The sequence below is a fragment of the Mytilus edulis genome, chromosome 14 (genome assembly GCF_963676685.1).
Source record: "Mytilus edulis chromosome 14, xbMytEdul2.2, whole genome shotgun sequence".
Taxonomy (NCBI): Eukaryota; Metazoa; Mollusca; class Bivalvia; order Mytilida; family Mytilidae; genus Mytilus; species Mytilus edulis.
In genome coordinates this window covers 59,400,346-59,425,957 of record NC_092357.1, presented here as the reverse complement: position 1 = coordinate 59,425,957, position 25,612 = coordinate 59,400,346, and the positions used below count along the sequence as shown (strand labels likewise).

At 31.7% G+C, this 25,612-nt stretch overlaps 1 protein-coding gene across 1 annotated transcript; it reads right to left on the bottom strand.

The window, feature by feature from the left end:
* Positions 1-136: 136 nt before the first annotated feature.
* LOC139504341 (atrial natriuretic peptide receptor 1-like) lies at positions 137-24,077 on the bottom strand. The gene is made up of 7 exons (XM_071294413.1): positions 23,903-24,077; positions 10,818-11,015; positions 9,476-9,823; positions 6,640-6,800; positions 5,436-5,570; positions 2,875-3,010; positions 137-243 (listed from the first exon to the last, which is right to left on the bottom strand). Exons 1-7 carry the CDS (start codon positions 24,075-24,077, stop codon positions 137-139), a joined length of 1,260 nt encoding a protein of 419 aa, XP_071150514.1.
* Positions 24,078-25,612: the final 1,535 nt, after the last annotated feature.

The following is a 25,612-nucleotide window of genomic DNA, read 5'->3' as shown; positions in this document are numbered from 1 at the left end:
CCCACTAAAGACCTTATGTGATCTCAAATGCTCCGGAGATTAAGCAGATCCTGCTCCACATGTTGCACCCGTCGTGTTGCTCATGTTATTATATTAACTGGAAAAACAAAAAGTAAACGTAGTTTTTCTATGCTACTCAGTCTGTACTTACAACAAAATCCCCAGAATCCATGTTCATGTCTAAAAGCTGAAAATCTGGTTCTCTATCCCCATTCTTATCAATGGATATTTTACCACTGATACCTAGTAAACAATATGAATACTTTGAAAAAAGAACCTGCCCATTTCAGGACGAAAACCGTGTTTTAAGAGCCTTATACAGTCCTGGAATGGTTCAAAATGCTGTTGTTCTGCATGTAGATACGTTTTTTTAAACTTTAGTAATAGCTCTTAATGTTATCATGCCTTAAACTTTACACGTGTGCTGTATTTTTATAAGTGCTTGATTCTAATTGTGCTTAAATTTTATTTGTGCTTTAGTTTCGGCATGTTTGAAATATTTATTTATTTAATGCTTTGCATTTATTTCAATATGGTTTTGCTGTTATATATTTTGTCTGCATGTTGTGAGTTTTAATGTTGTGTTAATGTTATTTTATATATTTGGTTAAAAGCTCTGAACAGCTTATGTTTGTAATGTTATATTTGAATCTAAATAAAAAAAATAATACTTCCGTATTCATAACCGATACAGATTATGCCTTTCTTTAACATTGCAAGATATTTAACAAGATTTTTTTAATAATTAGTGAACTTTCCAAAATGAGTTTATTCTATTTGTCAATAATCCAATACTGTATACCACATTGACGGCACAAATTTGACATGCAGTTCTTTGAACTGTATAGAGTTTATGAGTGAGAGTGTCAAGTTATCCAGTACTTTACTAGTTTATGAGTGAGAGTGTCAAGTTATCCAGTACTTTACTTCTATGATTAACATTTCTACTTAAGGTGGTACCTAACACTACAGGGAGATAACTCCGTAAAGTCAGCTAAACGTTTTAATCACGTTGTTTTGTAAAGGGAATATTAAGCTTCTCAATGATCAAAAACTGCTATATAACCAGTGTAATTTTTCTGACAAAACGGTTGGTTCAAAATTTTTGAAATTTTTATAGTTTTGTTAAAGGTTCAAAGTAAATACTTTGTCAAAATTTTATGACAATTAAACGAGACAAATAAATTTTAGTGAAAGTGTTGGGTACCACCTTAATGTTTGGAAAATAATTTATCTGAAAAATGTGAATCTTTGTTCGTTGTATCAATATCTTTAGAAAATCTAAACTTAGGCACAAGAGGAAAATGTTTAACCTTTCAGGCTAATTTTAATATAGACATGTCACGGTACTTTTCTATCCTAAATTTATGTATTTAGTTTTGATGTTATATTTGTTATTCTCATCGGATTTTGTCTAATGCTTAGTTCGTTTCTATGTGTGTTACATTTTAATGTTGTGCGTTTCCCTCAGTTTTAGTTTGTAAACCGGATTTGTTTTTTTATCTATCGATTTATGAGTTTCGAACAGCGGTATACTACTGTTGACTTTATATATGTCCTTAGGTGCATATGACCTTGCTTTAAATATATCTTCAAACATTTGAAAATATGAATTCTGTCTTGATATTTTTGTAAAGTGCGAAATTTGAGTTAGTAGACGTGGAAAACCTAACAACTCGTTTGATGCTGATCTGTAATATTTTGTTTATTTTCTGCTTATTCCTAAGTATGTACTTCCTATGCTTGATTTCCACAAAATTTATCAAACAGATCACTATTAACTTTAAGTATCCGTTGTTAAATTTTAACAAGTTTGATATTTTCAATACATACTAGAACACACCCGCGAAATCGCGGGCATTCAGAGCGTAGTTTAAAGTATGTAAAGTGTTGTTTGAAGAATTTTGTGAAATATTGAATGACTGGAGAATTTCAGCAAAAGTATCATAAATCATAGGTTATTGGGGACAGGAAAATGTTTTTTTTAATCCCTCCTCCTTTTTTTCCAAAATTCCCAATGTGTGGTTTTCTATCAATTTCAATATGAATATACATTTAGTATGTTATGAACATTTAAGTAAGGAGCCTGTAATTCAGTGGTTGTCGTTTGTTTATGTGCTACATATTTGTTTTTCGTTCATTTTTTGTACATAAATAAGGCCGCTAGTCTTCTCGTTTGAATTGTTTTACATCGTCATTTCGGTGCCTTTTAAAGCTGAGTATGCAGTATGGTCTTTGCTCGTTGTTGAAGGCCGTCACGATGACCCATAGTTGTTAATTTCTGTGTCATTTTGGTCTCTTGTGGAGAGTTGTCAACATGGCAATCATACCATATCTTCTTTTTTTTGTAATCAATGAATTTTGAAAAAGATTTAATGACTGGAGAAAAGGTATCAAAAGTGCACATGAATAATTTTAGCGCTTATCTGTATCTATATATAAATAAAGTGTATTTACTTTCAATTCTAAGTTTTCTAATCGATCCATGGTGGTCATTGATATAGTTTACAGACCCTCTCTATTTAATAAACTCTGTGACCACCGTGGATAGTAAACTTGAAAATGATAGCAGATAGAATTCTGAAAATACACTTTATTCGTAGTATATGTATGTTCAAAGTATACAGAAAAACGCAAACCGGAAGTATAATCTGACTTAAAATTTTGTCCAATGACGGGACAATATCCGGATGCCTTTTTTCTCGTTTTTCTCCCAAAATAACTAAATCTGAATAATCATATGAATGGATGACAAATGCGACTATGCACTGTACCTATAGGACACAAAGGCGTGTTGATTAATTTATTGTGGAAAGAAGAGAAGCGACACCCAAAATGAGGTCTTCTCGTTTAATAGTATAGATGTCTACTTACCATGAAACACTCGATTTTTCATTCTTTTACTTATATTAAGACCATCTCGTATATCTCCTCCGTCCGCTATTGTTTCATTGATGATTTGAGCATACACAGAGATTGAGTCATAAAAAGCAGTCGTGAATATATTTACCTGGTAAAAGAAAATTCCAAAAATGCGACTGTCATACAAGTGAGAGGTTAAGCTAGATATAAAACAAGGTTTAATCTACCATTTTCTACATACGAAAATGCCTGTACCAAGTTAGGAATATGACAGTTGCTGTCCATTCGTTTGGTGTGTGTGAACTTTTCATTTTGCCATTTGATTAGGAAATTTCCGTTTTTAATATTCTTCGGAGTTCAATATTTTTTGTGATTAAATCTTATACCAGTTTTTTATTTTGCTTTTATTTTTCCTGATGAAGGTTAATCCAGGAAAGCGCTTTGGACGCAAACATTTTATGAAGACGTTTATGTTTCTCGTTGACTTTGACATACGTTGGTGGATTAGAGACACATTAAAGTTTTGAAAGTTTGATTGGCCCAGGTGTCATTTATGAAAACGACGAACTTCTATAAGACATTTTTGACGATGAATAGCATATTTCTTAATAAGTCGGTTAGGTTTCTGCACTAGTTATTGTTTTAATTTGTATAAAATATCTAAACTTCTTAATGTCTTTATTTGGCTGACATGGACAATATCTAAATTAATGCTTTCGTTTCCAGAGCGCATGGATTCAACACAGGTTTATGTTTTGTTGCTTAATCATTAGTTTAACTTTCGTTGACTGTTATTTGTTCGACTTGTAACATTATCATATATCTCCTTTTTCTCCATTAAATTGATTCAAACTCGTTTTGAATTAAATAAAAAAAAATCCTTTTTTTTTCGCTCATCTTCGCTACAACCGTCATTTTAAATGCTGATCCTTAAAATCTGATTTTCTCAACATTTGATATGATCCATGAGAAATTTTTATTTTTCAATGTATAAGTTAAATCTATTATTCTGGTAGGGTGGTTTAAATATAAGGCAAATCAATTTTTTTTTTGAAAATGATTAGCGTTTCAATATACTGTTTAATAAAAATAAGATGTTGTATGAGTGCCAATGAGACAACTCTCAATTAAATTCACAATGAGTAAAAAGTAAACAAAGAGCCTTGGCTAACACCTAACAGCAAGCTATAAAGGGACACAAAATAAAAATTGTTAAATAGTTAAATAAGGAAGACAACTGAATCGGGAATAAAGAATCAGAAACGAGAAACAGTCATGAGCCTTATCAATAAATGACATTCAAGATTGTCTGCTGCCATGTAGAACACCCGTGGTATATTCTGTTTGAATAGTTAAACTTGCCTAAGTGCCTGAAAATATGTCCTTCAGTTAGTCACGTACTTCATCTAAAGAAAACAGGTCATCAGAGCTTATAATATCAACAGAATAAAGAAGAATTGCTAATACTCGTGTTAAGCACTGCACGAGATCCGTTTTGTCAATTAAAGATACATCTTTGAAATCAATATCATAATGAAGAATATTCAATCGTTAGAATTTCACACCTGAGACATAAATCAACGGTATAGATAGTTTGCTGAGATAAATCTTACAACTTACAATTAGGTTAATGCTATACTTGATTGACCGTAGTGAAATATATATAACGAGGCTAATTATAAAAAAGAAGATGTTGTATGATTGATTATGAGACAACTCTACACAAGAGACCAAATGACACCAAAATTAACATCTATAGGTCACCATACTTTAAGCCAGCGTATCCCACTTTTCACTTGTCGAACTAAGAGGGACTGGATGGGAGGGGGTTTGTTATTTTGTAAACATTTAATTTGCACCCCGTTAATCTCTAATCTTCAAAAAATTAACCCCTTTTTTTCTTATCTTCAAAAAATTAACCCCTTTTTTCTCTAATCTTCAAAAAAATAACCCCTTTTTTCTCTAATCTTCATTTTTTTGCCCGTTATTCTCTTATCTTTATTTTTTGAGGGCATTATTCTTTAATCATTTAACCCCATCCAAACCCTCAACTAAAACAATCTAATTTTATGTTTCACGACTGTACAATTACTTCAAATATATAACGCGTCTTTCAAAGTCAGAAAACACTGATTCCGTTTTCCGAGAACAGTTGCGTGGTACGTGTATAATAGTTTTATATATATTTTTTGCTTTTTTGTAGCTAAATTTTGTAATTATTAAAAAATAAGAAGATGTGGTATTATTACCGATAAGACAACTCACTATCAAGAAACTTGGCCTTTTTTAAATTTGTTTTATTCGTGCGTCAATTATTTTGACGAAACGCGCGTCTGGCACAAATACAAAATTTCAATCCAGGTACCTGTGATGACTTTATAATATATTGATTCTTTAGTAAAATACTGTTTATTTTGTAATGGTTTTCTTAATATGTCCCCTTTTGTCATCAATCCTCCCGTTTTTAGGTCTGTGTGGTTCAAGGCAATTTAAAAATATAAGCGGGCATATATATTGAAAATATGTATGTTTACATTGATTGTGTTCATTGAATAAAGCTTAAGGATTCCTACCTCTTCGTTGTGCATTGTATAATTGTACTCGTTGAATGCCTTCTCTTTAACATCTTTCACAAATTGAGTGAATAGTTTACTTTCTGGTCTGCTCGGTTGCAGAACAAGGACTGAATCATAAGCAGATCTAGCTACCTAGGGCACAAACAAAAAGATTTATATGAATATCAATAATGTGGTCATTTTTTATACATTTCCTGTTTACAAAACTTTGAATTTTCGAAAAACTAAAGATTTTCTTATCCCAGGCATAGAATACCTTAGCCGTATTTGACACAACTTTTTGGAATTTTGGATCCTCAATGCTCTTCAAATTTGAACTTGTTTGGCTTTATAAATATTTTTATTATGAGCGTCACTGATGAGTCTTATGTAGACAAAACCTTTTTTTCGAAAAACTAAGGATTTTCTCATCCCATGCATAGATTATTTTAACCGTATTTGGCACAACTTTTTAGAATTTTGGATCCTCAATGCTCTTCAACTTTGAAATTGTTTGGCTTTATAAATATTTTGATGATATGAGTGTCACTGATGACCGATGATTCTTATGTAGACGAAACGCGCGTCTGGCGTACTAAATTATAATCCTGGTACCTTTGATAACTATTATCACCGGTTTTGAGGGCTTCAATGTAGATTTGTAAATGCTTATTGAGCCATCCTTTTTAAAAAAAAGTCGTTATCAATATCATTGTTATTATTTCAAACGAAAATTCTCTCCATTACACAATATCGGACTTCACTTCAAATAATAACAAATGGACTTTTAAAATATATATATATATATTTATGTTGACTAAAACTCATATAAAGCCTAGATTGCAATTGCAAATTATTCAATGAAAAGAGTCATCGCTCGGATTCGTTTGTTTTGATATGGCCTTTATATTTTAATCATAATGGTGTGTACCATTTTTGGTCCCTTGAACTTTCGGTGTCAAGTGTAACGGGATATTGAATTCGTGTCTTACTCACAGAAATCGGCTTCACGTTTTTATATTCTTTCTTAACACAGTCATTGCAGATAAAAAAAAAGTTTGCCGGCATACTTCTAAATCCTTTTCTGCAGCAGCTGTTTAAACTTTCCGTCTTTGGTTCAATTGAACCACTTTGCATTACTAACTTATTTATATGTTTTCTTGTCCTTAATATGAGTTATAAATAAATTTAACTCTAAAAAAATATTAGCTCATGTATATACCTCATCAAATTCATCCTTTCTTTCCCAACTATGAAGTCCTGTGTGCTCGACTTCATAGAATCGAATAAACAAATGTACATACTCCCCATTTGTCATTCCCAACGACTGTGCAGCTAGAATAAGCTTCCGAAAATCGTCGTCTGTTGATATGGTTGCAAATACTACAATAAATGAGTATACATTAAATCTACATGTCTAGATTTACTTAGCCTATGTCATATCCTTTTGACAAAACAGTTCGCAGTCTTGATTATCAATTTCGTATTTTACTGGCTTTTAAGGATGTAATTAGGTAAGGTTTGGAATTTGTGTTAAATGTTCGGACTCCTTGGTGTTTTTCCATACAATACAATGTGAAATATTGTGCCCCATAACACCCATTTATTTTTCATATTAGACTTAATAGCTCATGAAAGGTCATTTACCAAAATTTTAGAAGATTCTTGATTTTCTTTCTTTTGTTTTGAGACCAAATAATACCAATGCAAATATAAGGTAAAAGTCCGAGTCAGCCTTTTCCCGCCATATTTTAAATCTCAAATATCTCGAAAGGGAGGTCCATGACCTATCAATATTATTAGCTTATTTTTTATCCTTTATGGATGCTTTACCAGCTTAACGTATCAATTTTAACTTCTTAATTTATTAATTTTCACCTAACCTCACCTAAGTACATCCTTAAGACGTTTTGATTCGATAGACTAATGAGTCCGGTAACAAAATTTTAATCCTGGTATCTAAGATGAGATGATGTAAAGCAAAAAATAGCCAAGCATATTTAACTTTCATGTGTATTATTACGGTACCTGTAATAGAGCATGGTTTTATTTCAAGTCAAGAGTAATAAGTATTAAATAAGAAGATAAGGTATATTTCGTCGCTGGGCTTCTAAAATGTCGTATATGACTTTTTTGGCTAAAAATACCTTTGACACCAATGGTCTGGGCGGTAGGAAATCTTTGGTATTACAAAATAGCATACAGTTAGACCAATCAAAATGTTTGAAATAAAACATATTACAAAATTGCCAATGTCAGTTGTTTGTAAAAGTTGCTTCCAAAATAGTGTATGAAAACTTGAAAATCGTTGTAGAATGGCTTTGGGAAAAAAATAATTGTACATTTCTTTATTTCTGTGAAAATAATTTTAGGTGGTACCCAACACTTTAACTAAAATTAATTTGGCTCGTTTGATTTTCTTACAATTTTGACTAAGTATTTACTTTGACCCTTTGAAAAAATATATAAAAATTTCAAAAAATTTGAACCAATGGTTTTCTCAGTAAAATTACACTGGTTATATAGCAGTTTGACAAAAACTTATTTTGATCTTTGAAAAGCTTAATTTTCCCTTAACAACACAACGTAATTAAAACGTTTAGCTGATTTTACAGAGTTATCTCCCTGTTGTGTTAGGTACCACCTTAAGTTCTTGGAAAATCCAAAAATGTCAAAATTTTTATTTCACTGCTATTTACAAAAATGTTCAAGTTCACATACGACATTTTGGAAGCATGCATTTTGCCAAAATTTTCAAAGCCTATTTGTGAGATATTTTTTTCTTGAAAAATTTGTAATTTACAACATTTTAGAAGCCCAGCGACGATTTGTAAATGGGACAACTACCCAATAGACTCCTAATTAAGGAGACTGATATTTTTTACCCCGTACACTGTTTTGTTAGTCTTTCACCGTTTTTCTTTTCATTATTTCGTTGTTATCCTTTATACAGCTTGTATTTTAAATACTGAAATATCTTAAAGAGGTTTACTGATGTTCAAAGTCCATTAAAAATATGCAAATCAAGATCGAAAAAAACTATGAGACAACCACATGGATTCATGAGTCAAAAATGATGAGCGTATTCGGATATGAATGCATCACCCACCATGCGAAGAAATGTCAAAATGACACAACAGGTAAATGGAAACAATTGATTCAATTACAAAATAGACGATTCTGCATGTATCATTTAACCTCACACACATGTTTAAATTGGTCAACTAAATCATGGAGGTGTCCGTAAAACTTTTGTGGAACAATTTTAGCTACAATCCTGATACTTTTGAAAACTGTATACACCTGGGTCGATGCCACTGCTGGTGAACGTTTCATCCCAGAGGGTTTTACCAGCCCAGTAGTCAACACCTCGGTGTTGACATGATTACAAATAATGTGGTCATTTTTATAAATTTCCTGTTTACAAAAATTTGAATTTTTCGAAAAACTAAGGATTTTTCATCCCAGGCAAAGATTAGCTTAGCCGTATTTGGCAGAACTTTTTAGAATTTTGGATCCTCAATGCTCTTCAACTTTGAACTTGTTTGGCTTTATAAATATGTTGATGATATGAGCGTCACTGATGAGTCTTGTGTAGACGAAACGCGCGTTTGGCGTACTAAATTATAATCCTGGTAACTTTGAAAACAAATTAACTGTTTTCCTCGAAACCTTGCTTTGGCAGTTTTGATTTAGGAAAACATACCTGCTTTTGATGTCCGTTGAATTGAAGGACTTAGTACACGGATGCCCTAATCGCATTATCATTTTCTATGTTCAGTGGACTGTGAAACTGGAATCAAAACCCTTGACCATAAACGTAAACCTGAAGAGGGACAGACGGACGGACGAACGAACGAACAAACGAACGAACGGACGGATGAACGAACGGACGCACAGACCAGATAACATAATGCTCATAAATGGGGCATAAAAACCAAAAAAACATTCCTGTTATTCCTCCTAATACTTAAGATTGTATATTTCCTTGAAACTTATTTCTTAGTTATAACAAATAAATGAGAAAAAAGCAAAGTTATCTAAGATTGATAAGTTACCTCTAGAGTGTTTGCGTCCTTCTTGCAACAAAGGTTCAAAGTTTCTTTCCTTAAACGGTAGAATTATCGTTGTAATATTCATTCTTATGAACACATCATATAGACTTTTAGCAAGCAAGCTAAGTAAAGGATGCTTTTCTTCGTAAATTAATATAATATTTTTCCAATGATAAAACTTAAATATACGAACATAAAACAAAGCAAATTTCTCCATTGTAAAAGCCATGTTTGTAAGGGTAGAGAACTCTGTCTTATTTGTTACTAGGTCACTGGAACCGGAAGTAGATATGATAGGTATATTCCATGAAGACGCCATACAAGCGGCAATTTCTAGATCGGTTCCACACACTACAAGAGAACACGTTTAGTTAATGAAATCTTGGAAAATAAGATGCAGAAAGAATACAAAAATGCAGAGACACTTTACATTCATAGATTAAGCACCTCGATGTAACTTTTATCTACACGAATGGTTAGATAACGGTAATGTGAGATGATTATTAATGCACTTAAAATTACAAAGAATTCTTAATTGTGCATTGAACAACATGAACAAGTGTCCGCAGTATATGTAAAAAAAGATACCAGACTGATAATTTTATGCGCTAGTCGCATTTCGTCAATACAATACTAATTATTGTACGTATACAAATTGACATTCAAATTAAAAAAAAAATTGTATTGGATGTAGATTTGGATTTAATGTTTCAAAGCCAAACACCCGTCTCTCTATGGAATGACATACTTATATAAAGTAGTATTTTTCAGCAGCACGAAGGTGATGAATTATTATTTATATACAGTTGTAAAAATAACGGAATTTGATGCAACTGTAATAAATGTGAGAGGCGTAGCGCTATAAAACCAGGTTCAATCAATGTACCAAGTCAGGAATATGACAGTTGTTGTCCATTCGTTTGATGTGTTTTATCCTTTGGATTTGCCATTTGATTAGGGACTTTCCGTTTTGAAATTTTCTCGGAATTTAGTATTTTGTGATTTTACTTTTTACTTAATACACTTGCGTCTTGATCAACGATACCCATTGTTTACAAAAATTTGAATAAAAAAAAACAAATATTTTCGGCACACTTTTCCTTAAAACTCCTGCAAAGAATAACTTAATAGGGCAACAGTCGATTAACAGGTGTAATGTGTGTGAGATTTTGTGATCGATTAGACACCCTCGTGTTTCCATTACTTTAAATTACGAATAGTAATATATTTTTTGCACGACCACGTGTGTAGTCTCCATGTGTTTCAGTAAATACCGTGCGAGAGGTCATTTAATGATTGATTTGTGTTCATTACAGAAAAATTTCGAACATAAACTTATATATACCTGGTCCGATGAAGACGTCTATTCCAGTCGAATATTTTGTCTCCGCTATGGTTGTCATTTTCCCTTTCGGAGTACATCTCTCCCCTGCATATTTAAATGTATAGTTAATTTTGAAAACATCTCCATACAATTGGTCCACTTTAGTAAGAGACATATTGGTGACGGTTAATACAGTATATCCAAAATTATCCACTTTATCTAAAGTAAGCATATTCAAAATCGGAATGTCTTGAGCACTTCGGAATACAAAAAGAAGCAACAATAACACAACATGCATCACGTATTAGAAATTACTTTTTCGACGAAAAACTACGGTTATACAGAAAAACAAAACATTAGTCCTATTTAATAGGACACCTTTGTATTCATATTTTCCTTTTTTTATAAAGAAAAAAATGAAATTAATTGAACACTTTAATTCATACGGCAGTGTCGTGATAGCTGTTTTGATTCCAGATATTCCCTTGTTTAACATAAAAACTCACTAATTTACTATATATATATCTTTATTTGTTAAACAAAACATATAAACCCATCTGTCCATTCTTTTGTTAACAAATTAAAACTGAAGCACACTTTTTATATTTGAGGTTAAATTTCTGATAACACCGAAAATCAACAACTTAATTAAATTTAGAACATTAAAAATAAATAAAATCACCAAAAATGACTTATTATAATTAAATCAGTATAAACCTTGGGCAAATTTTAATCAAATATTGTTGATTTATGTTAAATGCCAATAAGAGTTTTTTTCTAAATCAAAAGATATTTAATTGATTGGTTGTGCATCAATATCACTATCAAAGATAACAAACAAGATGGGGGATTACACCTCGAGTGACAATCAAACATGAGTTTTCAATATTAATCTAAAACAAATGGAGCAATAAATCAAAATACTTCTACCTATGATAATGATATAATAAAACCAGATCTTAGACCACAATTAACAATAAATATATATATATATATATATATATATACAACTCGTCTAAACATCAACCCAACAATGTTAGATCTGTAAATTTGCTTTCGCAAATATATATATAAAAGGTCACAAAAGTAAAATGATAAAAAAAAATTAATTCACAATCAACTGGATCAAAAGATTGAGGAAAGGTATTTTGAGGAGAATAAGAATTGGCCCTATATGTTTGCTTGGCATGGAAAAGAAATAAAAAGTTTGAGTTTACTTGTTTAATATCTCATCCAATTCTAATAATACTCTCTAGTATTTGTTTACTTATTACACAACGATGAGGTAGATGATGACAAAGCAAATGACAATACATTGATTGTAATTGGTTTTAAATTACTTATACATGATGTTAACACTCTTGGATAGCTATGGAAATCAAGAGTCGCTTATGCTGTGGAAAACCGCTTTCAATTTTGTTTTGGAGTCCGTTAGATTCATAACTATGTTACCTATATTTTTAACGACGAAAGAAGTAATAAAACATTGTTGGTTCATCCTTTTCATGCAAGATAACTACTTCGTTAGTTTATTTTGTAACTTAATAATAATGATCATTTATCTGAGAGCTGTACGGCTGGTTATGAATAATGTCAACTACGCATATTTCATAGTATGACAACAGCAACATAATACAAACTTATATTACCGATATGTGGCATGATATTTTCCATTTATTTATAACAATGATTATTGCAAACACCGCACATGTCTTGATTAGAAAATTCGCAGCAACCTCTGATACAAAAGGTCGAATAAAATTGAGAATGAAAATGGGTCAAAGAGACAACAACCCGACCATAGAGCTGAACACAACAGAAGATCACATTTGACTTAGCGAGAAAATCACGCACCCGGAGGCGGGCTTCAGTTAGCCCTAAACAAAAGTTTGTACTTATTTGTGAAAATGGACGTCCTGTTTAAAATAACAAAAGACTAACAAAGACCAAGAGTTCCTGACAGGATCAAACATATGTCGGGATTAAACATGTAAAGTGGGCTCTAAACCTACCCCTATACCTGTTGCCAATGTAGAATAAAAACCTCACAGCAATACGAACAGCAAAACTCAGTTTAAAAGTATTCCGAAAACTTGCATGTTTGTGGATGTATAAGTGCGTTGTTTTGTCCTGGTGTGCATACAATTGCAATCATATAGAAAATATGTTATTCGTTGAACATTTAAATTCGTAGTTCACCTGTACCCACGAAATCTAAGACAATTATTACTCGATTTATTCCACTTGACTGGGCGGAGTTAAACCGGTTCGCTCATAATAAACCAGTCCATCTATAGATAGGTGTTATAGGATTAACTCATTAATGAAGTGTCCAGTCATTATTTATTAAATTCCTTTGATGACACTGATAGGTGATTAGATTTAATTATAATTATAACGGCAATAGTCTTTATCACACACATCTTCAAATAGACTATCCTTATGCAAATTAAAATGTAAGCTCCGCCCGATCAGTTGAAATAACATTGGTAATAGTATCCAACGATTAATAAGTAGTCAGGCATATTGTTAAAACATGAAATTGATTTTCAAATTTGATAGAGACAATTATTTTTTTTATTTTAGATAAACAAATTGTTAAAAAAAACTAACCAGAAATTAAATACTGTAACTTGTTAAAGGATTGCCATCCAGTTTGAAATAATTAGACTGGAAAATATTTGCAAATGATTATACTTGATAACAGAGAACGGAAAATTATAGTGATTACACTTTCAGGGTTATTGTTATAATAATGTAAATGAAAACATATATAGAAAATAGTCATGTTATTGAAATTACCGTCTTATGATGTAAATGTAAGTTTTCTATTTAAAGCAAATTTGAGCTACAATGTTTATGACGAATATAAATTAAACAGTCTTATGACAGAGTTCAATGATCTATTAAGATAGGGTATGTAAGACATATACAAAAAAAGTCGAAAATAACGAAAATAGGCAATAATACAAAAAAATGGTTTAAGTTCGAGAATGATGTTATGAATAAAAAGGGATAATCGGCAAAACAATAATGATAATATAGAAAAAACGATTATCTTTATTGATTTGTATGATAGAAAAAAAAAAGATTGTATTACAGTGGGGATAGGTACCATTAAGAATGAACGTTTTTTGGACATGGGCTACAATACCTTCTGATCTTTTGTAAACAAGTAAGGTCTGACTACTAATGGCGATATAAACATGCCGTCTATAACATTGCACATGTACGTCTATATTACTGAATTCATCGCATAGGATTAAGAATAGATGAAACATTTATAGAAAGTTTCTAAAGAATATAGACAATATCAGATTGTATGCATCAAGTAAATAATGAAATGATTAACGTCAAGGTTTGTGGTAGATACCACAGAGACATTTAAATATCTTCCCTATATAATGTTGCTGTGTACGGTTCTCTAGCTTGTTTAATTCTATTTGTTTCTACGCAAAGTCTACAAAAACAGTAGAAAAATCAATGATAATAATAATAAAAAAAAATATATCGGGAAAATTATCCCGAAATTTTTCATTGTACTAGTGAACTCAAAATCGTTAAAAAATTGTCGCGTTTTTCAATTTCCGGATCTGCGCAGATATCGTTTCCGGTTGTGTAGCAGTTGCGCAGATATCTTTTCCGGTATCGATTAGAGCTCGGGATTTGAGTAAAATGTTATGACAACGTACTTAAATACTTAAGTACTTATTATAACAGTAAGCACATCAATTAAACGACTAAAATCAAAATAAAAAAAAATGTACTAATGAAATTACAATCGTAAACGTGTTTCCAAACTTTCAAACAGTTGCATTTGCCCCTGGCGGACGCTGCAATGCAAATCATTCCATTTCCCTCAAATTCCTATGTATGACTACCATTAGAAAATATGGACGACAACACCATTACAATAAAATGTGAAGATCCTTTTCATGTCAAAAATTACGATTCTAATATAATAAAAGAAATTTACCTGATGAAAGCGTTTCTTTGAATACATTGCAAATGTCGAAATGACGTCACAAATAAATTTCCAAAAAGTTGAACCAACATCGAAAACGTTGCATTATTTCCGTTTCTCTTTCAAAAGAAATTCCCTTGAGTTCTCTTGGGAAACTCACCGCTCGCGTAGGTTTTGTTTAAAGTAGTGCATGATATCACTATGTTTTGTTTGAAAGACTAATTTTGAGTAACGGACAAAAGGTGCAGTAAAGATGACAAAAACATAACAATTAAGAAAAATTATTACAAATGAAAAAGTTAAAAGATTGAGGATAATAGGGCACTCAAAGATACAATGAAAATTGGGCATTCAAATAACCCAAAAAATAGGGCTCTCAAATATAAAGAATGAAAAAAAAACGGAGAGGAAAACATAAAGAATGGAGAACTTTTTATTCTCATACATATTTTTTAAAATACTTTATTTTATCCCGTGGTATGGATACAAAAATAAGCAAAAATAAAAAAAAAAATTCCATTGTTATAAACAATCATTGTTTTAAATCATACCTAATAAAATAATTAAAAAACGAACTCACACACACAAACCAACTTTTTTTTTATCACATAGATGTATTTCAATAGTTTTATTAGTTACAAAACTTACTTACTATAGAAAAAGAAATGAATCTTTCCTATCATGATTTCCTTGATAGAGGGTTGCTGCTAACAAGTAAGCTATTAAACCAAGAGTTCCAAATTGTAAAGTTTAAGTCAACCCTTCGTAAATTGTGCAGTCTCATAGCTATCGCAAGTTACTTGACCGATATGAAATAACTGTTTCACAGATGTAAATGATATGTTCCTTATGTCGTAACTACAATCCCCTTTCCTTTCACGGATGTGACCTACTAAATGAGACTATTTACTGGGTTAAGAATATAATCAGCAACACGACGGGTGCCACATGCATGTGGACTGAGTAGAATCTGCTAATCCTTCTGGAGCACCTGAGACAACTCCCAGTTTCTGGTGGGGTTCGTGTTGCTAAGTCCTTATTTAGCACTCTATGATGTGTCTTGTGTACTATTATTTATCTGTTTGTCTTTTTATTTTTAGCCATGGCGTCGCCAGTTTATTTTCCACATTTATGAGTTTGACTGTCCCTCTAGATTCTGTTGCCCCGCTTTTAAACGAAGCCGACATTTTGATAATAACGTACAGTTAAGATATATTTTTCTTATTCAAAATTATAAAATCTTTCTACATAAGATAAATGTACATGCATGTTATTAACATCTACATATCTTCATATATAATGAACATACAAGCTAAAGGTATTGAGTATGAAAAGTAACACAACTTAATTTTTTAAACTACATGTAAGGCTGTAGCCTAGGTTTCAGAAAAGAGTATAAAAAATGATGCAATGAGATGCTAAAAGGGAATTCAACTATACATCATCAATTCTAATAGTAAGAAGTGAGAAAGATGTGTTGTACTGCGATGCAGTTATCATGGTGAAGAAACAATGAATATCATGTATATATCGATAAGTTGAATTAAGCCCTTTTTAACTGACTTTTAATTGGGGATTTTCGTACAATATGTTATGCATGCTCTTGTTCTAAATTAGAGCCCTTAATTTTGCGATTATTGGTTTTTGGTGCAGTGCATATCATAATTGTTTTGTACCGAAATTAAGCTGATACTTTGTCTCGTTTGAAATGTTCTTGTTAATATGTTCTATTCATTGAAGACCAGAAATATTTAAAGGGTATGGGACATGCAGTCTACATGAATAATAAGCAAAGGTCTGTTCAAGTTTTAACTAATTGCACTTCGCTAGCTTCAATTCTGGTATTGTCTATTGTATTGGTTTGTCAGTCATGTCTGTCATCAAGATTTAAAAGTACTGCATATCACCTTCCACATTACATATGACTTTAGACTATTATATCAGTGGTTCTAGAAATATCAAATGTAACCTCGCAGTTTGGGAATTTACCCTTCAGGTTGACTTTGCAAGTATTAGCGCAATTAGCATAACTCATAAATGTTCATGTACATCATAAGGTAACTGATTTCCAATAATCTGCACAGGAGTTACATACATGTCATAAAGCAGACATCATTTTATTGTCTTGTGTTACATTCAGTTCTTCTCCAGTGCTTAGCATTGTTGACACTGTGTACAGGTACTTGATTTAGTCAGTAATTCTGACACAACAAGCTTAAGGTCTTTTCCGTTTTATGTTTTTTTAAACCCCTTTAAATCTATTGGTCAAAATACAATACAAATGTACCTCTTTAATTGAGAATGTGTTATTGATCTTATATATCTTTTAAATTTAAGGTAAATCAAGGACATACACCTATTATAACATTTAAGATGCGCCCTTGTTACATGAAAATGCAGACACATATATTTTGTACATGTGCATAAAATGTCTTTCATTTACTGAGATATCCGAAGTCATTTAAAAGATATAACTGATTAACAAATGCATAATGACAAAATTTATATAGTTTTACTTCTACATGAATAAACATGATAAAACGCATATAGGTTCTCTGATTTAATTTTAACATGTCACCAATAAACAAATTTACATTACTATATGGAACCACTCCAGCAATGCTATGTACAGTGATTCCATATCTGATCAACCCAATTTTTCAAACAAAAGTACCCCCTCCCGGTCTTTTTGGATCTGGCTTTGCCAGCTTTGATATGAACAAATTCTTTATATTTTATTTATATACTTCCATACAACGGGAGAAAAATAGAGTATTCTAAATTTCTGACCTCGTCCCCATTTACAGGTATCACCTGCCTCATATTAGAATCTTCTATTTCTGATATCACAATGTTAAAAAAAAACCATCGAACATCTATCTGACATTAATTTACGACACTACACCAGTAAACATCAATAGAATAATTAACTATGCGTCACATGAATGTTTCAACGCCACAACACGTGACGTATGTTTTGTTACGTATATCTTATCACAGATAAATTTTCATAAAATAGAATATTAAATTAGGATTGAGTTTGTAATGGTGTTATGTTATGCAATATCTAACCATTAATTTATAATTGTGTCTGTAATGGTGTAATTATTTGAATTAAGAAATATACCAAAGGATATTAACTTCAAAAATCGAAAACAAGTCAGGAGCCTGTTGTCATTTTGTGTCTCGTTTTTATATAAATTATTTTTAATTGTTTTACATTAGTCATTTTTGGGGACTTTATAGCCAGCCTGTTCGCTAAGAGCCAAATCTCCGTGCTGAATGCTGTACTCTGTCCTATAATTGTTAACTATTTATAAATTGTGACTTGGATCGCAAGTTTGCACTTATACCAAAGTTCTTATTTGTATTGCCATGCCATTGCAAAAAAAAAAAAGAACGAAACACGACAAAAAGACAAACGATATTCAGATAGATTAAGGCGGTATAGGTGTCCAAATTAAAAATAGTAGAATTTGTTCATAATTTTTCTTAAATGTAGTATATATAAGGATATGATAAAAAATTATGATTTTTTTCTCCAGCTACAGGTTGTGACGAAATGACAACGGTTGTATGATTATACAGAAAAACCATCATTATGTGATCAGAAGCTTAACTAAATAAGATACGAGATGATAGCTTATATTACATGCTTTGGGAATGTAAAAAGAAAAGATAGGGTCATAGTGCGTTTTTCCAGCTAAAATATTTGTAAAGCAGCAAAATTTCAAGTAGATTACTTCAGAAATGCACTATTTCAGAGTTATTGCCCCTTAAACAATAATTTTAAAAATATTTTAAAAAATCAAGCAAAATAATATACTCTTGTAAAAATAATAATATTTATAAGATACATAATCATTTAAATGAAATTTCAAATTAGTTATCCACATTCCTCATCGAATTTGGGTGATTTAAATGAAAATCTAGACCTGAGGTTCACTGTTATTTACAATGCAAGATGGCGAAAGACCCCCGTACATCCTTAACCGACTGATATATTGAATTAACACCTGTGAATGTCAGAGACATTTCAATGGCTTCTAGACTTCTTCCGTTGGGCTGCTTCCTTATTGATGAATACCTTGTATCGCCTTTAATTAATCTTAAGAAATCATTTTGTAAGATCATTAAAATAAAACAGGAGTATTGTTTTTTTTTTTTTTTGGAGAAACGATAATTTATGTCTTATTTATTGTACAAGATACCCAGTCTGGCATATATAAAAACAGCCGGTTAATCGGTTAGTTAATTAAAATTTTATTTGAGGATAACGTAGAATACAAAAAAGTGTGTTTAAAGCGGATGAATCATTTATGTACATAACGCTGAGCTCTATTATTATTAAACCTTTTGTAAAAGTAAAAAAAAAAACCATTATAGAACCAGGATTGAAAATGTATACGCCAGACACTCGTTTTGTGTACAAAAGACTCATCAGTGACGCTCAAATCAACAAAATTAATGTTAAAAAGGCAACATAAAGTACAAAGTTGAAAAGCATTGAGGATCCTGAATCCCGAAAAGTGGAAAAAGTAAAATCACAAAAATACTGAACTCAAATGAAAATTAAAAATGGAAAGTCCATAATCTAATGGCAAAATCAAAGGATAAAACACATCAAACATTGTCAAACGAATGGACAACAACTGGAATTGATACAGTTGTTTAGAAATAAACTCATCATAAATACAATGATCAAAATTGTATACGTCAAAATAATATGGATACTTTTAGGCCGGTTGTCTTTTTATAAAATGTTATGTCGGGTCTGTTCTGTTTAACGCTCGAAATTTTTTTAATTCACACGAGGCTAGGTTTTTCATCTGTAAAATTGAAAATGTAAAGATTCAGATACGATGAATATGGAAAAACAGCTGCTGGAACTTAACATGGACTGTCATACAAGTGAAGTGAGAGGTTTAGCGCTATAAAACCATGTAGGTTCAATCCACAATTTTATACATTTGAAAATGCCTGCACCAAGTCAGGAAAATGTCAGTTGTTGTCCATTCGTTTGATATGTTTTGTCATTTGATTTTGCCATGTGATTAGCGACTTTCCGATTGAATTTTCCACGGAGTTCAGTTTTTTTGTGATTTTACTTATGACTGGTATTTGTGTTCCGTATGAAATTATTTGAATAAATAAAAATAAATAGAAATATAAACTATAATATTTACAAACGACATACACACTTTAATATATATAAAATTGTCGGAATGAATTTTAAAGAATATCATGTTCTATAGAATAACAGATAACTTATGCAATTTAGATATGAAGCAAATCATTATGGTTAAAGGGCATTTGCTACAAAATTCCCGACCGCTAAATTAATCACCAATTTTATTTTATTCTGAAATATTTACCAGAATACTAGTAATAAATGTTTACAAAGGAAACATTTAACGATAAATGAAAGCGTAAAAAAGTATAAATTAACCTGGTAAACATTTATCGTTTTAATTGTTTTGGGAAACCGAATCAGTCAATCGAATTGCTTATTTTGCAGGTGTCTTGGAAAACATATCCCTATGGGAATAAGACATATAATTAAATAAACAGATTTATTGCTATTTTTGTATATGAATAACTAAGACCGATACATATTGTATTATGATTATGAATACTAACAAGTATATTAAGACAAGATATCCACAGATTTAAGCTGCATATGATATGTATAAAAGAGGGACGAAAGATACCAGAGGGAGAGTAAAACTCATGGATAAAAAATAAACAGACAACGCCATGGGTTAAAATAAAAAGACAAACAGACAAATAATAGTACAGAAGATACAACATAGAAAACTAAAGACTAATCAACACGAAACCCACCAAAAACGTGGGGTGATCTCAGGTGCTCCGGAAGGGTAAGCAGATCCTGCACCACAGGATAAAAGTTATTATGTTTTGTCATAATGGTTCACATTTTTTGTAAAGCAGGATCTGTTTACCCTTCCGGAGCACCTGACATTACCCCCAGTTTTTTGGGGTTAATGTTGCTTTGTCTTTAGTTTTCTATGTTGTGTTTTGTGTGCTATTATTTGTCTGTTTGTCTTTTTGGCTATGGCATTTTCAGTTTAATTTTTATCTATGAGTTTAAATGTCCTTTGGTATCTCTCGCCCCTCTTGTTTAAATTTGTCTAGTACTTTTAGATTAGAATTTGATTGTGTGTGCTATGCAATGCAGGATTAGATCTACTACTTAATATCAGAGTGTGTTAAAATTGAGAATGGAAATGGGGAATGTGCCAAAGAGACAACAACCCGGCCATAGAAAAAAACAAAAGCAGAAGGTCACCAACAGGTCTTCAATGTAGCGAAAAATTCCCGCACCCGGAGGCGTCCTTCAGCTGGCCCCTAAACAAATATATACTAGTTCAGTGATAATGAACGCCATATTAATTTTCAAATTGTACACAAGAAACTAAAATTAAAATAACACAAGACTAACAAAGGCCAGAGGCTCCTGACTTGGGACAGGCGCAAAAATGCGGCGGGGTTAAACATGTTTGTGAGATCTCAACCCTGCCCCTATACCTCTAGCCAATGTAGAAAAGTAAACGCATAACAATACGCACATTAAAATGCAGTTCAAGAGAAGTCCAAGTCTGATGTCAGAAGATGTAACCAAAGAAAATAAACAAAATGACAATAATACATAAATAACAACAGACTACTAGCAGTTAACTGACATGCCAGCTCCAGACTTCAATTAAACTGGCTGAAAGATTATGATTTTATCATATGAACATCAGACACAATCCTGTTTAGCGCTATAAATAAAGGCAACAATAGTATACCGCTTTGAGAAATTCATAAATCGATTGAGAAAAAAATAAATCCGGGTTACAAACTTAAACATTGTTTTAAAACTAAGGGAAACGTATCAAATATAAGTGAACTACGACACAACAGAAACACAACATTAAAATGTAACACACACAGAAACGAAATATAATATGGCAATGGCCATTTTCCTGACTTGGTACAGAGCATTTTAAGAAAAAAATGGTGGGTTGAACCTGGTTTTGTGGCATGCCAAACCTCCCGCTTTAATGGCAATGTTAGTTATAACATTAAAATGACAACACAACATGACAGGACAAATAAATGGGAGAAAATAAAGGACAAAGAAACAAACGAATAATAGCCAACAAAACGTACCAGATTAAAAATGTAATACGCCAGATGGCGCCACTTCCACACAAGACTAAACAGCGACGCTCAGATGAAAAAAGTTTGAAAGCCAAAACAAGTACAAAGTTAAGGATTACCGAGGACCAAAGTTCCAAAAAGTGACGTCCCATTTAAATTTCTAAAACGAGTTCCCAAAATTAAGAAAGAATTTGGATGAAATTCAAGATAAGATTTGTATGAATTATCAAACATTTATTAATAACAGTGAAAAATACAATACTAATTATTATCAAATTGTAGAAGTAATTAGATAATTAATTGTATTATCTAGCTATGTCGGTGTTTCTTCTGAATCAAACTGTAAACCAAATATATCGTACAAAATCTAGTTCAATTCACCGTTTTCTACACAAGAAAATACCTGTACTAAGTCAAGAATATTACAGTTGTTGTCCATTCGTTTGGTGTGTTTCATCTTTTGATTTTGTCATTTGATTAGGGACTTTCCGTTTTAAATTTTCCTCGGAGTTCAGTATTTTTGTGATTTTACATTTTTTTGCCAATTTTGTGAAGGAATGCACCCAAAACGAAAAGATCATATTTAAGCTGCATAATATATATTTATAAAAGTGTCATAATGTTAAGAATTGTCTAGTAGTTTTATATAAGAATATGATTGTGTGTGCTATACAAGGCAGGATTACTTTTAAGTATCTCAGTGTGTCTGATATTTTTGTAAAAGAATGGACCGAATACGAAAAGTCTATAGACGTAATTAAGACACCGATTTTCAAATGGGAGAATGGGACTGTCATAGCATATCATTTCGGAAACATATTAAAAATTTGTTAAATCATAATGCAGTGTTAAAAAAAAACTTAGTAAAACACCTTGGACGTATACAATTTATCACGTGTTGTTTTTATTTTTATATAACTCTGCTGGTGGACTATTAGTCTCGGAGGGTATCAGATCAGTAGTAAGTACTTCGGTACTGACGCAATTTTTTTTTTTAAATTGAAAAACAAAATGAAACCAGGTCGTTTATGAGAAGAATTTAATCGTTGTATGGTTTTCCAATAATGCACGATACAAGTTTTTTTTTACAAAATAAATATAGATTACGGTTTATAAAATCCTGGTAAAAGAGAATTAGTACACAAGTATAATTAAAATGATTGAGTGTTTCCTGCAAAATCATTATCAAAGAAACCGTATCAAGACTTTATTTGTTGAAAATATATTTTAATATAAATCGGAAGTGAACATCTTTTTACATAGCTTTCCTCACGTTCATTAAAAGAAAAATAAGTTTTAACATACTTATTTTTGGAAACGTCCTTTTATGTTTCCATTATTTGATTGGTAAATAACAAATATTGATCGTTGGTGTTCCAGAAGTCTGTTAATCATTTTACACTATGCTTTTGATTGTCACACGACTAATGGACTAATTGGTCCAAAATGTAACGGTAATTATTGCGTCACGTCATATTTTCAAATGCATCATGATTGTTATGGATGTGAAGTCATAAATATTGAACTGTCGTATTTTCTGGCACATGAAATGCAACCTTGAACAATATCTGTCAGCAAAAGAGGGTTAATGAGTTCCCATTGGAATTCATTGACAATATTTTAAGAGAACATGTAATTTACGTTTCAGTTTTAAACACTGTGAGGAAATGTTCAGCCAAAATTTAATATACGATTTTTTTTTCTTCATAACGACGATTTGTGTTTAAAAAAATAGATATTATAAGCAAATAGCAGAGTTAAAGCCCGAAAAAAAAAATTTGTTTGCAAAGTTTTAACTACGATTGTGGCCATATTACGAAACTAAAGGACAGTAACTGTTGCAGTATAGGAGACACCTAGCCGAGCCATACATATATGAAGAATGAGTTTCGATTTAGAGGAGGTACTTGAAAGGAAATGATTATTCTCAAACAGACATACTAAAGTCCTTAGATGATGTAAACTTCACACTTACACCATAAACCATTACACCATTCACCATACACCATAACACCATACACCATTACACCATTAATCATATACCATAATACCATAACACCATCACACCTATTACCATGCACCATAACACCATTACACCATCCACCATCAACCACAAACCATACTCCATTATACCATTCATCATACACCATTAACCTTTACACCATTCACCATACGCATAACACCATACACCATAACATCATAACACCTTTCATCATACACCATATCACCATAACACCATTACACCATTCACCATACACCATAACACCATACTCCTTTACACCGTTCACCATATACAATCCCACCATAAACCTTTACACCATTCACCATACACCATAACACAATACACTATTACATCATTCACCACACACCAAAACTAAAAACACCATAACACAATTCACCGTACACCATTACACCATTCACCATACACCATTACACCCATTCACCATTACACCATTACACCATTCACCATACACCATAAAACCATTTACTATAACACCATTCACCATACACCATAACACCATAGACCATTACACCTTTCACCATACACCATAACACAGTACACGCTGTGCCATTACACCATACACGTTATAAGCCTCAGACCACAATTAATTCCCTTTGTGCGTGGTCTAAGAATATAGTTTTCTATTATTATATGCGGTGTTTCTTCCTAAGTATTCTGTCTCCTGTTTTTGTTTTAAATGTTTACCCTTTAAATGGTCCTATCAGTTGCATATATATTGAAAAAAGTAAAACAAAGAGAAGAGAAAAAACATTGTTGAAAGTGAAAGTAGTGATTTGGCAAAAATGAAAGTAGAGTAGAAATTAGCCTTCGTCATTTATTCAAGATTCAAATCCTACCGTTGACATTTCTATAGGGCTCTCGAAAGGAAAAACGCTGATGGATTGTCATAGGACACTCATATTTTATTAAAACAATAATAATCTAGAAGCAGTTAAATTTATTTCATGTTTGAAGCCGTGCAACGACTGTTAATAAAATTTGGAAAGGAAATGCGGAATGTGTCAAAGCAACAACAACCCGACCATAGAGCAGACGACGTCTTTACGAATCCATTGGATGTTGGATGTGTTTTGATTGATAATTTAGTCACAGATGCATGATTTTTTTTTATAAAATGTTATTTGCTTTTAACAAGCTGTCAGTAACTGCGAATACTCTGAGATCTTTACTGAGTGTCTTGTTGATGAAGGGATGTACAAGTACCCGTCCACGTCAACTCTATATTTATATTCTATGCATTTCTGTTTGTAGCCATGAGTTCAGCCTTTTCAATTGATTTTTATAGTTCGTTCCTAAGTTTAATTGTTATACCACTGTCTCAGTTAAGAGGAGGCTTGCATCCTTCTAACATTCACTTTCAATGTCAAATATTACAATTACTGTAATATGTTTTAGAACAATTCTTTCATCTCATTATCATAAACCACTTCTATAAGATATTTTGTATTCTTTGATATCATAGCTATCGAAAATTCTCATTTTTCATATAAACTAGTCACCAACAACTGTTGTCGACTTTCGACTGATTTTTATAGTTCGTTCCTAAGTTGAATGGTTACACCGATGTCTCAGTTAAGAGGAGGGTGTGTATCCTTCTAACATTCACTTTCAATGTCATGTATTTCCATTACTGTACTATGTTTTCGAACAATTCTTTCATCT